Here is a 15,080-nt window from a genome sequence, read left to right on the forward strand (position 1 = left end):
GTCATTTTACCCCAACTCAGTTATTAGTATTTGATTAAGTGTGTTTATGGAATTGTAGCCGGGGAGATACCGGAGCAGCAGCAGATAGCTTCCAGAGCCATACACTCAGCAGCCAGTTCACGAGGTGAGTTTCCTTCCAGTAGGAATGGGTCTACGGCCACAATGCCGGCCCGTTTAGTTAGCAGTAGTTCCGGACATCAGTCCGATGCAGTAGTTAGAGTGCTTGATGTCTTTGTGATTCAATCATGTTTTGTGTTATGTGTTCCGGACATCAGTCCGATGCAGTATATGTGTTATGTTAGCAGATACGTGTTTATGTTATGCTATGTTCAGCTAGTTTCGGACTCCGGTCCGATGCAGGGGACAAGGTCCCAGTCAGTTCCGGATTTCGGTCCGATGCAATCAGTTCCGGACTTCGGTCCGATACAGTCAGTTTCGGACTTCGGTCCGATGCAGCTAGTTCCGGACTTCGGTCCGATGCAGTGGGCAAGGCCTAGTATGTGCTTTATTTGTTATTGTGTGGTATGTGGTAGTTTGGGGGAGCTCACTAAGCTTCGTGCTTACGGTTTCAGTTTTGGTTTCAGGTACTTCCGCAAGTAAAGGGAAGAGCTCGGGATGATGACATCGCACACACCACAACTTCAGTTTTTGTCCTGGGAGTTGATTCAGTTTCTTAGATATGTTTTGATACAGTTGTGACACAGTTTTTCTCACAGTATTTTAGTATGGTTTGAGATACGCAACGTATGGTTTTATTATATGATACTCAGTTTTATGATCTTTGTTATATTAAAAATGAAATTTTCGGGTCGTATTTTTTGGATGTTTCAATATACTTTTTGATGGCAAGCCAAGCTTCTTCTTGAAGTTTGCTATATTTCCCACGCTTGTATCTCTTTTACTTACACCTCCATTGATTAAAGCTTCTAATGTGGGCATAATAGTCGTTTGGAGTTTCCGATTGTGATCTTGCATTTTGTAAATGGCCATTTATCTCTCTTAAATAAATAAGGGCATAATTGATCAAAAATATGTTGATGGTGCTTTCCCAATCACAAGTGAAACATGAATTCTAATCCTATTGGGTGATGAGGAATGATTTGAGGAAAGAAAATAAGTTGGGATTCTCTGGATTGTTTCAAATGAAACTGATGTGAGTTTTTTCTAAACAAAGATTGAGATTCTCTCTCTTAAGTAAATAGGGGTATATTAGTCATAAATTAATTTCTTCCGTGGAAACATCAAAATGTCATGTGGAAATATCAGCTCCCGAATATATATATATATATATATATATATATATATATATATATATATATATATATATATATATATATATATATATATTTACAAAATTACACAAGTGGTCCTTAAGGTTTGTAGTATATTGCGAGTTTGGTACAAAAGTAAAATAGTCTTTTTCATTGAACTTTAACAGTTTAACAGTTTGGTACAAAACCTTTCATGTAATTTTGCAAAACACATAGACAATTGACTACGTTCTTAAAATGAGATATTTACAAACTACAGGGACCAATTATTAAATTTTGTCTAAGTCAAATTTCATTCCGAACAGAAATGGAAAGAACAGGACAATAAATCCAAATTCTACCGTAGGAGAACATCATAAAGTTATTGTGTTTTGTGAACAATTATTTTATGTGTTTTGACTACAATAAATTTAGGTTTCATTCAAGCTTTCTTACTAACTATGAAACAGTTTTGACCGAAAATTATAAAGGGAAATTATCATCCTACCTTATTCAAACTTGCACTTACACTTAGGGGGTGTTTGGATAGGAAAAAGAGAGCTGCTTATTGCTTATTCCCACAATAAGCTAATTTAAATGTTTGGATAAAATCCAGTTTATTAGGCTAAATAAGCTAATTTTAATAATCATTCTCCCACCACAAATAAACTATAAGCAATAAGCTAAAAATCTAATTCAAACACCCCCTTACAATTTACTAAATGATAGCTCCACACACACTTACACTCTCACTGACCATCTTATCTTATTATCATCCCATTGCGGTATTTTATTCTGAATATAAATATTCTATCAAATAGCAACATAAATTATAAATTATTCTAGTTTGATCATCCCAACACGGAATCTTTTTGCCCATTAGTGGAGTCGATTAATTGATTTGAGTAGGTAGTACAATTGTTTTGATTTTTGAAGTAGAAAACTGTTGATACAGTATCACAGCCACAGCTGTGCGCACGGAGGGTTTTTCAATCGGAATTAAATCCATCATCTACCCGATCATATGTTACATGCAGAAGATACAGAGTATCAAACTGTGAATTTGAAGTTGGAAAATGTCGGAAGAGAGAGAAACAGAGGTGATTCATTCATGGTCTGCTCCCAGATCTTTAAGCACCAGCCTCATGTATTCTTTCGCTCAGGTAAATCCGCTTTTTCATCGACCGTGTCTTTGGTTTGCAGTATGAATTTGTTCATCTTCCACTGATCAGTTTGCTTTTATGATTTAGTGATGATGGTTTGTGATACTCCTTCGTTTCAATTCTTAGTATCACCTATTCACTTTCCTTTTTGGATATTCGATCGAATTGCACGTTTTCTTCAACGATTTCATGTTGAAATCACAATTACGCTTAGCTAATTTTTAAAAAAAATTACATTTTAATTGATGATAGTGATTTGAGCTTTTGCGAAGACCCATCATCCCATGGGAATTTTTGTGACTGAAAGGGATTTAATACGTCGACAAGCAAAAACGTAGAACTTTTCATGAAAAGGAGAGAATAGATTGGTTGGAGATTTAAGACAAAGATGTTTAGTTTTCATGGTTTGAAATAGATTATTGCGAATTTGCGATGCTTCAAAAAAATATTAATCAAACACAAATAATTATGGAGGGTAATAGTTAGTTTATTTAATATTTATTTTAAAGATATAGTTTTTCAAAATCTGATTTATTTCAATATTAAAAAATCACATAAAAGATATGTTAAAACACAAAGAATTATTAATTTCCTAACAATTTCTTAGTTGGGATTGGGAATCTTCCCTTTGACCTCAGAAGTCAAATCCTCGACCTGTGCTTTCGGGTATGGAGTCTATCAATTTGTAATCGAAACGAGTTTTGATCCATTCAACATATTCTATTATTATTTATTTTTCATATTATATTCTATCAGTTTTTGAGAAAAATTAACAAAAGGTTTGCCCGTTGGCAGCTCCTAAAGGTCATTGTTAATTTTGATACTTATAAATTAACTACTTTTTCATAAAAAAAATAATAAAAAAATAATAATCAGCAAAAACTAAAATCATTCCACAATGTCTATTTGGCAGACTAGCTGAAGCTGCTAGCTAATGAAAAATGACTTGTGGTAAAAAGTCAAAAAATTAGTTGATAAACTGACTGAAAAATGTAAACCGACATAAAAGGACATGTAGCATAGCTTTTAAAATGACAATTTTTTATCAACACATTTTGTAATTTTAAAAAATGCAGTTATTTATAAAATAAATGGCGAAACAATATTTGATAAATTCTTAGATGAAATGATCTTTTAATAGATGATGTTTATTAAAGTCATGATCGAGAATAATGCTATTTGATGATGACTATTGATAAATAAATAGATAATTTTGTAAACCAATGTATCTATTGATGAATATTTTATATTCTTTAAAAAACGAAAATAAAAAATTATATCTTGTAGAAATACGTAATAACTAAAAATTGTAATCATTAACAACGTTAAATTTAACAAAAAAAAAATTTTAGTCCAATAACCACTGTTGAATATTCTATATTTTTCGGTAAAATATTATTTTCAATAAGGTTTTGTTTGGCACATAACTAGCTTAGTTTTTGAGTTCTGTTAGATTGTGATGTTTGTCAAACCAAAAAGTAGCTTATTAGCTAGCTTTGTAGAAAGCTACTAGACTACCTTGTCAACGAGCTTATCGAGCTTGTTCAAAATTCTCCCAAATTTACCCTTTATTAAGTATAGAAAAACTCAAATTTATTGTAACCCAACTTTTACAGATCTTTACACGAATTTAATAAGAACATTGACCCTGCCCATAAGATCATTTAACAATTTATTTGCATTTAAAGTGATTATGTTAATAGTCTCTCATTAGATAGTTTTCTTGACATGTTATAATACGTATGTATATTATTATTCTTCAGAGGGATGATACAGAAGTGCTTGATGAACCTCTGTATGCACACTATCTAAGGGTAACAGGGGTTGATAGACCATATAGAGAAGAACTTCTTTCAAAAATGGTAAGTAAGTTTACATACTGTCATTGAAAAATGTCCATGGTATTGTATTGTCCTCATTTCATCTCAAAGTAATTATTCTTTTTGTTTTTTTAGGAGTCTGATGGAAATAAGGTTGTGAAAAACATCATTTATGGTCCTGGAAAAAAGAAGTATCGTTATTGTAAGGTAAATTGATTAACTTTTTATGCTTGCAAGTTGCAATTGCATACTTTTATTTTCCATCTTTAAAAGCTCATGACATTTATTTTGTTTTATTACACAGCATATAGCAAAAGTACGACTGCCTGGATTAAGTGATGATTTGACAAAAAAAGGAAAACACTTTATATTGATTCGGAATCCGATTGATTCATTGGTACTTGATACAAATTTACAATGGTTTTTGTTAGACAGTGTTTTTAATAATCATGGTTTATATTTATCTGTTGTTTGTTATCAGCAATCTTTTGACAAGGTTGTCCCTTCATCCTTCCATGAACTAGGGTTAGCAGACCTGGTTTCTGTATACAGTGAACTCTCTGCATCAGGGAAACCCCCTCCTATTCTTGATGTTGCTCATCTTCAACAACACCCTGAGGTTTTCAATTCTTTTTTTTTTTGTTTTCTTAAATATCTGTTTACGATTTTACATTGTTTTCAGGCTGCATTACGAGGTCTTTGTGAAGATCTTGACATTCCATTCCAAGATTCAATGCTCAAGTATGTCAAAATGTTTTCTACCAGTTAGCTGTTACTTAGATTAAATTACATTTTTGCTCCCCCAATATAGCTTATTTTTGCAATTTTGGTCCCGAAAACGTTTTCTCTAAGGACCAAAATTGAAAAATCAGCTGTACACAAGGACCAAAAAGGTAATTTACTTATCCTTTTTGTATATCCAGATGGGAAGCTGGTCCAAAAAGTGTTGATGGGATTTGGGCTCCATGGTGGTACAAAAGTGTGCACAAATCTACAGGCTTTGTACAACCAGTAAAATATCGCCCTGTATGTACTACTTAATTAACTCTTTGCTTCTTTAATTGCTAAAAACACCAACTTTTTATGTATGATTGAAAATTTTGAATAAAACTATTAGTTACTAAGTTGCTTTTTTTTTTCTCATCAGCCTTTTCCACCATCACTTTATGATGTGTTGGAGCAAAGTCTACCCTTTTATAACATGCTTAAAAGTCATGCAAGAAGCACAAGATTCCAAAAGATTCCAACACCATCTCTCCCTGTTGCTACCAACGAAAAGATTCTTGTCTGGGTTGGTGATGAACTTTTACCCCGTGACAATGCAATGGTATGTATGCCCATTATAAAAAAATATATATTTCTAGTAATCTTTACTTTTTATGCATTCTTATTGTTTTTTCTTTTGTGACCTTAAATTAAAGGTTTCAGTATTTGACTCAGTTGTCCAAGGTGGTGATTCGGTATGGGAAGGACTTAGAATTTATAATGGGAAAGTTTTTAAACTTGAAGAACATTTAGACAGGATGTTTGACTCAGCAAAAGCTCTAGCTTTCAACAATGTCCCAACTCGTGATGAGGTAAGATATCTCATATATCTTGTTCATGGTAAAGTTAAGTTTTTATTAAATTGTTGATTTATTTTGTATTTAATTGTGATAGATTAAGGAGGCTATATTCAAGACTCTGATTAGAAACGGGATGTTTGACAATGCACATATCCGTTTAAGTCTGACACGTGGCAAAAAGGTGACATCAGGGATGAGCCCTGGTTTCAATCTTTATGGATGCACCTTAATTGGTAATAACCAAATTTATAAAAAAATTAAGTATTGTGATTACATTGATTCCTATTTTAATTTTTAATTTTTTTTTCTTGTAACTCCCTCATGCAGTTCTTGCAGAGTGGAAACCACCAGTGTATGACAATACAAAGGGAATTACTTTAGTAACTGCCACCACTCGGCGTAATTCACCAAACGTAAAAATATAGAAACCTGTTATTATTAATGCAATTTACTTTCTTTTATTACTAACTTTAGTTTCTTCACTTTCTTGTCAGAATTTGGATTCCAAGATTCACCATAACAACCTCCTGAATAATATACTCGCAAAGGTAATATCTTTTTATTAAAAAAAAAATTATGGAAAAAACACTTTAAGTGGTTTGAGATTAACAAGTTATTAAGTTGATGCAGATAGAAGGGAACAATGCAAATGCTGATGATGCGATCATGCTTGACAAAGATGGTTATGTGTCTGAAACAAATGCTACAAACATTGTAAGTCCATTGAAATATTCCAAAACAGTAACTGGAATTTGTGTGTTGAGTTATTAACATATTTTAATAACTCCATTTTTCTTTTTATTGCAGTTCTTGGTGAAGAAAGGTATTGTAATGACACCTCATGCTGATTATTGTCTTCCTGGCATCACTCGGGCAACTGTAAGATTTTCTATATATAAATCCTTCACTTCTTTCTTCTTGCCCTATATATATGTCAACTTGAGATATAAATTTTAATTTATACTCAGAACTCAGAAGTGCTAATGTAATATTATCTTTATTGATTTTTTTTAAAATATTCCGTACTCCACTTGTTTCAGGTGATGGAGCTTGTAAAGAAGGAAAAGTTGGTTTTGGTGGAACGTCGCATCAGTCTATCAGAGTTCCATACTGCTGATGAGGTTTCCAAAATTCACGTTTATAACTATTTGTAACCTTTACAATATATATATATATATATATATATATATATATATATATATATATATATATATATATATAATAACTCAAAAGGTTTTAAATTAACAATCTAATAATTTACTGCAGGTGTGGACTACTGGAACTATGGGAGAATTGAGCCCGGTATGTTGCTAGTATTTGTATAAATGAGTTTTGAGTGAGCATTTATTTAGTCAAATTCTTCAATTGTATCTATTATTTATGCTCCTTTAGTGGTGGTTGTTTATGTATGTATTTGTTACATTTACAGAATTGTAATACTTGTGATGTGGTTGTTGGTTTTTCCTTAAAAAAAAAAAAAAACAGGTTGTGAGGATTGATGGACGTGTAATTGGTGATGGCAGAGTTGGAGCTATTACTAGAAGACTGCAAACTTCTTTCAAGAAGCTGACTACTGAAGAAGAGCTTGGGGTGCCTATACCTGCCTATCATTAGCAGGTTTGCTAACTGATATCACACATAAGTTGATGGTTTTATTTGTTAAATACTTTGACAATGAATAATCAAACATTTTTTTTATGTTCATGAGTTTTTCTTCTTAGCATAACTGTGGTAGCCAACTTAAGTCATCAGAGTTTTTCTTTGCTCTGGTTTGTTAATTGTTATAACATGGTTTTCATTAAGCAGACACTGGAATGGTGAAAGGGATGGAAGTTGACTTCGGGAGTTTAAAAAGAAAAAGATGTGGAGTAGTTTGATGAGTGTGAGTGACAGAGTGTCTTCCTAATAAATAAACGGAAAAGAAGTTGTGCAATATGTATATGCATGCATGTAAATTATGAATGAATCTTGCAAGGTTTTACCTTTCAAGCGAGTGGGTGGCTTTATTTTGGTTAATTACATATCTGGAACTGCACACTTCCATAAGCTTATTTAGGGTGGAGGGAGTCATTCCCTCCCAAATCATCCAAACCACTTCCCAAATCATCCAAACCACTGTTATATTTTTTCCAACACATAACATATGGAAACTATATCTTTTTCAACCCATTCAACTCACTTGTCACATCATTTTTTTTATTTAACTAAATTATAAAATATAAAATAAAATAAAACATAAGATTTTTTCATTTAAAAATAAACTTTTGTTAATTTAAAACAAAAAAAAATCTAAAATAATATTAAAAATAACATTTAATTAAAAAACCACACTACAAATAAAAAAAATATATGATAATTATAAAACACGATGGTTAAAAAAACACACTAAAAACAAAATAATTAAAATCTTAAAATTATAGTTTGAATCATCTACAAAGTAATGTCACAGGTTAGTAGTCGTTCAGTTTCTAAACGATCTCTTTAAATTGTGTTTCTCCTTTGAATATTACTTGAACTAACATTATTTTGAAGAAAAAGTTGTACAGTAAGAGACAATACAGATAACAAATTATTGTTGATAAGTTCTCATCAAATGATGAACTATCATTGTTACATTCCATTACTATTTTTCTCAAATAAGTTCTCCTGCTAGCCATATTGTTCATCCAACAGTTATAGATGCAATTAAAAGCGTTACATTTCTTTTTGGAGGTTTTTCTATTTTAAATCTACTTGGTGTCGTGACCGATCCGAACCTCCAATTTAAACATTAAAATGCTCTAAAACTCGATCCTAAAATGCATAGAAGCTTTGTTGATTTTCCCGTTCTTTATCTAAAGAACAGTCGACATATACCCTAGCCAAAGTCAACTATTGGTGTTCTACCCATTTCTTTGACTTTTGGTGGTTTGTATAGTTTTGTTTTTTCTTAGAAACGGGCTCCAACTCCTCGTGGTTTCTTCTTTGTTTCTTTCGGGAACTGGGTCATCATTAGAAATGTCAGATTCTACATTTCAAGCATCATGGAACTGGAAATTCTCGGGTTAAGAAGATTAGAATTGGGTTGCTGGAACCATTTGAGAAATTGATTACATGGATGATAACTCAGATTTTCCTCTTAAAGCCTAAATGTGTTGAAAGATTGTTGAAACGGGTAATATTATTGTAGATAGTTTTGGCTTTGTTGGTAGTTTTGGAGTGACAAATATAAGAGCCCAAAATCTAGAAAAAAAAATAAAAAAATAAAATAGAATGTTACTGCTCCTTACCAAATGTTAAGATTAGATGCTAAATGGAAAAAAATGAGTTAGACACCCAAAAAAGCTGATGTGGCAAGGTGCTACAAGTGTTACCACTTCACTTAGCCTTAGAGAACTTATTATATGTCATGTCTACATGAGCTATTAAGTACAACAAATAAGTTAGAAATTGGTTAAAAAAAACAAGCTAGAATTGCTTCAAAATATCCAACAATTTAAGCTTAATCAATAACAATATTAGCATATATATAACTAAAGGTTGGAAAACTTGATAAGAATTCTGATTTATTATGTATTTAAACTCAATAAATTCAAACACGGTCTGGCTTGGGTTTAGATTGAGCTCTTAAACACTCGTTGATATGCATTTAAGTTGAAAGGATTATTAACTTTGCCATGGGGATTCCTTCCATATCCAATGGAAAATTTATGTTTATTTCATTGAGGCAGGAGTTGAATCAAATTGGACTATATTACCCATCTTGATCTCTGAAATTTAGAATTCTTGGAAACTCATAATGAATATGAATATGCCAATAATTATTAAGTTTTGAGGGGCATAAATAAAAACCAACCAGCAAGTCCAGTAGCCCACCCTGGTGGAAGGATGATTCCATTGCACCTGTATGTATGGTAGTGGTAACAGGAGGTGCAAAAGAAAAGTCGGTAGAAAGAAAGAATGATATGATCCAGTTCCACCAAAATCCTTATCTGAAAAAAGCACAGCTTTATGACATCATCTCAGATTCACCAATCCTAACAACAATATTCTCTCACCAATAAAGGATATGATGAATAACATAGCATAACAGGTCAGGTCACCACTCAAACTAATTAACTAACTAACTAACTAACGATACATCTGACTACTATCATACTGACCATAACCTGCTTGTGGCTGTGACTGAGGCTGAGGCTGTGGCTGTGGGGTTGCATATCCACCAGCTGTTTGAGTTTGAGGAACAGACTGATCATAGCCAGGCTGAGCTGGAGCTGGAGCTGGAGCCGGAGCCAAAGCTGGTGCTGGTTGAGAATAAGCAGTAGGCTGAACAGGTGGACCATACCCCATCCCTGGACCACCACCATAACCCTGATCCACAGCCGGCCCTTGGTAACCATAACCTCCAGTGTTTGCTGCTGCTTGTTCACCGTATCCAGGTTGTGTCGAAGGGTACTGACCATAACCGCCAGTCGGAGGAGCATAACCAGGCGCTGCCTGCTGTCCATACCCAGAAACCGGAGGAGGAGGAGCGTAACCACCAGGGTGACTATACCCATCATTATTAACAGGAGCAGGGGCAGGAGTACCATACTGAGGGTAAGGTTGTTGGGTGGGCCCAGTTGACATAGGGTATGGCTGCTGTTGACGAGGTGGAGGTGGTCCGTAAGGCTGACCATAGGGTCCCTGTTGTTGTTGTTGTGGCATGTTGTAGGCTAGGGGCTTACCATACTGATCAACCTGCTGCTGTTGCTGACCATATCCTTGATTTTGAGGGTAAGTTGAAGGTGGAGGCTGGGTAGCTTGGCCTTGTCCTCCATATGAAGAATATGAATGTTGACCCATGGGCCCCTGGTTGTGATCATACCTGGGTTCACCGTAACCTTGCCCTTGCCCCCCGTACCCCCCCTGTGGTGCAGTCTGCACGTAATCTGGTCCATAGTTGTAGTTTACTTGAGAAGAAGGAGGTGGGCCCATTCCCATTGGGTTAGGGTGAGACTGCATGGGATTGGGAGGTGGTGCACCACCATAGTAGTCGTAACCATAACCAGTCTGTTCAGGCATATTTGTTGGAGGTGGTCTTTGGTCCCAACCATAATTGTTTTTTGGTGGCAGAGATTGTTGTGGTGGGTAATTTCCATAGCCTGAGGAGGAATATGGTGGGTTTTGAGATGGATAGGATCCACCTCCACCTCTTGATGGTGGTGCTGAATAGTTGTTACTATACCCACTTGCATGTGAATGTGAATGTGAATGTGAATGTGAATGGTGACCACCGCCACTGCCTCTTGGTCCTCCCCAATTAGACCCTGGTCCACGTTGACGCTGGTTGTGACCACCTGATGGTGTTGATGACCTCATTGGCTAATTTTGTAGCATCAACACAAATAACCACAAGTCAGTATCATGTTTATATAAGAAAACAAAAAATACAAGTCAAAGATAACATAGTCATTCTGATCTACAAGAATGAGAGCAAAAGCACAATTCTAAAAGCAGAAGATACATGTGAATAATGTCATCTTCATCTCTGGAAGCATAACTTATAAGCAACACCAACACATCACTATTACCATACTGTCTGTACCCTGGTGAAATCTGCTAATTAGTCATAGTTCCAACTAAAACTACATTATTATAATCACATATAACAATATTGAATAGGATTCAGCTAACAACATGCTTTACTTAACAATTTGCTTCTAATTAAGAGCAGATAAACAGACTTAAACAAGTATACATGGGAATGGCTTTCAAGATAAGCAAAAGAAATGGCAATTTGGTTCATCAACACTCACATACTTAGATAGATAAAGTGGAACAACTTCAAAAGATGTGCCAGTCAGTAACAGGACCGCATGATTAGAATTTAGAACTAAATTACTTCAATTAATAAACTTGCTCCCCTCCCTAATAGATGACAACAGACACTACCACAAGACGCTTTTATGTCTCAAGAAAGAATCAAATTAGGTTCAAATATCAACTAAATTATCCAGGCATGATGCTTTCTTTTTCTTCAAAGACATATCTCATGCATAGAACAGAGGATGTGGTATAAATTAGTCTTTTACCAATATCATTCATGGATCTTTGAGTCTTGAAGCAATCTTACCAATACCATTAACTTCCTTCAAAAGCCAAGATTTTATGTGTGAAACTGATACTGATACCTTTCCTCAGTGGATGAATGAGAGACTAATGGTTGTTTATTGCTACACCAAGAAACGAATGCTGACCCAGTGTCAGGAAGTAAAAGCCAAATCTGCATTTTTAAAAGCCAACCAATTCCAAAAATCGGCATCTTCAAAACAAATAACCCATATCTCATTTTCAATTTCAACCTCATTCAATCATACATCATGTTGTCAACGCTGATGAGCTTACAAGTAATCTTTGATCCAACCCTATTATAACTACAATTAGACAACAATCTGAATCTAACAAGCCAGGTTTTTACTGACACCACTCGATACTCAAGAAGCAGAAGAAACTACACAACCAATGGCAGAAACTAAGAATGATTTCTTGTCAAGGTTCAGCTATTGTAGCATTGGATGGGGAAAAAAAAAAAAAAAAAAAACAGGTATACTACTAACGTACCATCAGAATATACATATACCAGTAAAACGTGTGAAGGCGTTGTTAAGAGCATCAAGATAAACCTATGTACATGATACTTCTAGCCAAGATCATACTGTAGTAACCTAGTGCATACACATGATACAACTTCATGTAAAAGTCGGTATCTATCAATGAACTGATAACAAAATTTACAGCAAACAGAACCTGAAAACTACTACGAATTTAATATCTAAATATGAGTAATTTATCAAGGATTGATATGAAGTTTTTGTCTATGAAACACAAATCAGGCAAGGAGATAACCAAAAAGATGTTGCCCCTTAACACACAGATATTAAAGCAGATATCTGCAGAAACTACATGCAGATCAAACAATAAAGACTACTTCAAGACATTCAAAAACACTATAAAAACAATGTTCACGCATATCAAATATGCCAACGATGAAAATCAGCAAATCTAGAAACCATCAAAATATAGAAGCATATTGCAATTATTAAGTCAAAAGTAAAGGACGTGCACAAACCTGTTCCATCACTTCCTTGATCAATTCTTTTGCTGTCTCAATCTGTTTCCTATCACCAGTGACTCTCACAGTTCTTTCTCTAGATTGGTCCCCATCAGGAAGATGTTGAGGAATCAACTACATTATGCATAGCATAACAGATTCAGAAAAGTAATTCAAATTAGGTCTTTCATCACACAGGCAAAAGTGTCAAGTCATCTCATAAACTACCTGAATGCGTGCTCCAGACCGTGTCTGCAGGTTTTTAATAGTTTCCCCACCTTTCCCAATTATTACACCAACCTACAGGAAATAAAAAAAAAATTAAGAAGTTACAGAAATCCAGAGATAATAGATATGGGGATATGAAATTGCAAAGTAACCTTTTCATTTGGAACTTGTATGTGAACTTGTTCTCCAAATCCCCCTGAAGAATGGGCACTAAAACCTCTGGCAACCAAAGAAGGGGAACCACCAGCATCAGCCTGCAAAATGATAACTTAGCCTCAACATATATAGGTAATACAAATTTAAAAAGAACATTAAAATAAAAAATATTACACCTCTGCTATAACATCTTTTATCAGCCGCTCAGCCTTATTTATATTCTCTAAAGAACCTATTAACTCCACAGGCCTGAAAGGCGAATCTGGATCAACATCAGAGTCCCGTGTGATTTGAATCCTTGCCCCCGAACTATATTGCAAGGTTCGGATGGTGTCACCACCCTTGCCAATTAAAACACCAACCTGCTCCAAAGAATCCATGTAACTCATTTAAAGTGTAAAAGGTCTAACTTAACTAGTCAACATAAAATGTCAGGAATCTCACCTTATTACTTGGGACTTCCATTCTGCGTGAAGTAAGTTGGTCAGCCGAAGCAGATTGCTCCTTCAAATCAGACTCATCTTCTTGTAAACCAACATCTGTAGTGGGATCCTGATATTCTACTCCATATTCCTGTTGCTCCTCTTTGGGTGACTCTACAGGATTCTCAGCAGCTTGCAGTTCCAATGAACTTGCCAGGGGTTCGTCAGTTACAGATTCTTTGTTCACATCATCCAAGGGTTCATTGGACTTTTCTTGATTCTCCTCCAACTCGGTATTCTTCACAGAATCTGATGGTTCAGCAATGTCTTCCTTTTCTTCATCTACCCTTTCCTCCTGGTGTCCATTCTCGGTAGTTTCTATTAGTCATATGAGTGAAAAACAAGTAAGGTTACAATATAGTCAGAGATTGTGCTTCAAATTTCAGCGAACATTTTGATGTAAAGTATTTTCGTCTGTTATTTCTCATCATATGTATCAGTCCATCAAGTTAATCGTCATACAGACATTTAAATTGAATCTTACATTCCCTCTTGTCATATCAATGAACTAAAAATGAAAAGAGGATTGTGTAAACAAATATGCACCAAAGCGTTAGAAAATTTTTTGAAAACATTCAAGACCCAAGGTGGAGAACTGAAGATCAAGTAATACAAACCGCAGTGGTAATGCAGTGATTTGAGAAAGACACAATGTCCCGTTACCTTCGCCCTTCCCTAAAATCACTTTTCACTTTTCATGGCATGTACATCACGCATAACATGTAATTCAAGAGACGTCAAATACTACGTGAAAACGACGACAACATAGTCAGAAACATACCAGAACCGTCTGAATTGTCATCGAGACGAGGACGTTTCGCGTCTGGATCTTCGGTAGAAGCAGCATCGGCGTCTCCGTCGGCGTCGCCGTCACCATCAGCATCACCATGACCGTCGGCCAGCGACTGTGAATTGCCATTAGACTCGGCGGAAGCCGGTGGTAGCTCGAACGGTTCGCTATCTAATTCATCGAGTTTCCGCTTGTGATCAGACGGAGCAGGGCTTGCTGAGCCCATAACCTCTTCGTCCCCCATCGCAGAGTAGATCCGAGTTTTAGGGTTTCAGTAAGGGTTCGTAAGATAGGTGCAAAGTAGTCTCTTCTGTTTCTTCCCCTGGGATGATTCAGGGTCTTTTATACAAACGGCCCTCGGATGAATTTTTCTTTCTGTTTCGGTCCCTGGACAGACGGACAGTGGGAGTAAAAGTGGGTGGGAATGTGGAAGAAATAGGGCTAAATGTAAACCGGCCCAGTTGGATACTAATTTAGGCCCGTAAAAAAGAGCTTGGGTCCAAAATACATTGTTTTTTATTCATCATATAAATATGTAGCGATTAGCGAATTGA

General features: G+C 35.1%; 2 protein-coding genes across 2 annotated transcripts; one reads left to right on the forward strand and one right to left on the reverse strand.

Annotated features, from left to right (window-relative positions):
- The first annotated feature begins 2,028 nt into the window (after positions 1-2,028).
- Positions 2,029-7,814, forward strand: LOC111913476 (branched-chain-amino-acid aminotransferase-like protein 2). Its single transcript, XM_023909177.3, has 18 exons — positions 2,029-2,413; positions 4,177-4,275; positions 4,369-4,440; positions 4,538-4,630; positions 4,715-4,852; positions 4,916-4,974; positions 5,157-5,259; positions 5,381-5,560; positions 5,655-5,810; positions 5,893-6,031; positions 6,126-6,211; positions 6,293-6,346; positions 6,429-6,512; positions 6,606-6,677; positions 6,839-6,919; positions 7,065-7,100; positions 7,284-7,415; positions 7,605-7,814. Exons 1-17 carry the CDS (start codon positions 2,327-2,329, stop codon positions 7,410-7,412), a joined length of 1,668 nt encoding a protein of 555 aa, XP_023764945.1. The 5' UTR covers positions 2,029-2,326; the 3' UTR covers positions 7,413-7,415; positions 7,605-7,814.
- A 1,929-nt stretch (positions 7,815-9,743) lies between these two features.
- LOC111913477 (uncharacterized) lies at positions 9,744-14,857 on the reverse strand. The gene is made up of 7 exons (XM_023909178.3): positions 14,518-14,857; positions 13,699-14,054; positions 13,431-13,616; positions 13,251-13,352; positions 13,099-13,170; positions 12,889-13,005; positions 9,744-11,141 (listed from the first exon to the last, which is right to left on the reverse strand). The coding sequence occupies exons 1-7, from the start codon at positions 14,768-14,770 to the stop codon at positions 9,909-9,911; spliced, it is 2,319 nt and encodes a 772-aa protein (XP_023764946.1). The 5' UTR covers positions 14,771-14,857; the 3' UTR covers positions 9,744-9,908.
- Positions 14,858-15,080: the final 223 nt, after the last annotated feature.

This window comes from Lactuca sativa, chromosome 1 (genome assembly GCF_002870075.4).
Source record: "Lactuca sativa cultivar Salinas chromosome 1, Lsat_Salinas_v11, whole genome shotgun sequence".
NCBI lineage: Eukaryota > Viridiplantae > Streptophyta > Magnoliopsida > Asterales > Asteraceae > Lactuca > Lactuca sativa.

Coding starts and splice junctions, on each gene's coding strand:
- LOC111913476 (XM_023909177.3), top strand. CDS start 2,327: ATGTCGGAAGAGAGAGAAACAGAGGTGATTCATTCATGGTCTGCTCCC. Junction 4,631..4,714: donor GGAATCCGATTGATTCATTG/GTACTTGATACA, acceptor GTTTGTTATCAG/CAATCTTTTGACAAGGTTGT. Junction 6,347..6,428: donor TGAATAATATACTCGCAAAG/GTAATATCTTTT, acceptor AAGTTGATGCAG/ATAGAAGGGAACAATGCAAA.
- LOC111913477 (XM_023909178.3), bottom strand. CDS start 14,770: ATGGGGGACGAAGAGGTTATGGGCTCAGCAAGCCCTGCTCCGTCTGAT. Junction 13,006..13,098: donor GGTCTGGAGCACGCATTCAG/GTAGTTTATGAG, acceptor TGCATAATGTAG/TTGATTCCTCAACATCTTCC. Junction 11,142..12,888: donor TCAAGGAAGTGATGGAACAG/GTTTGTGCACGT, acceptor CTACAAAATTAG/CCAATGAGGTCATCAACACC.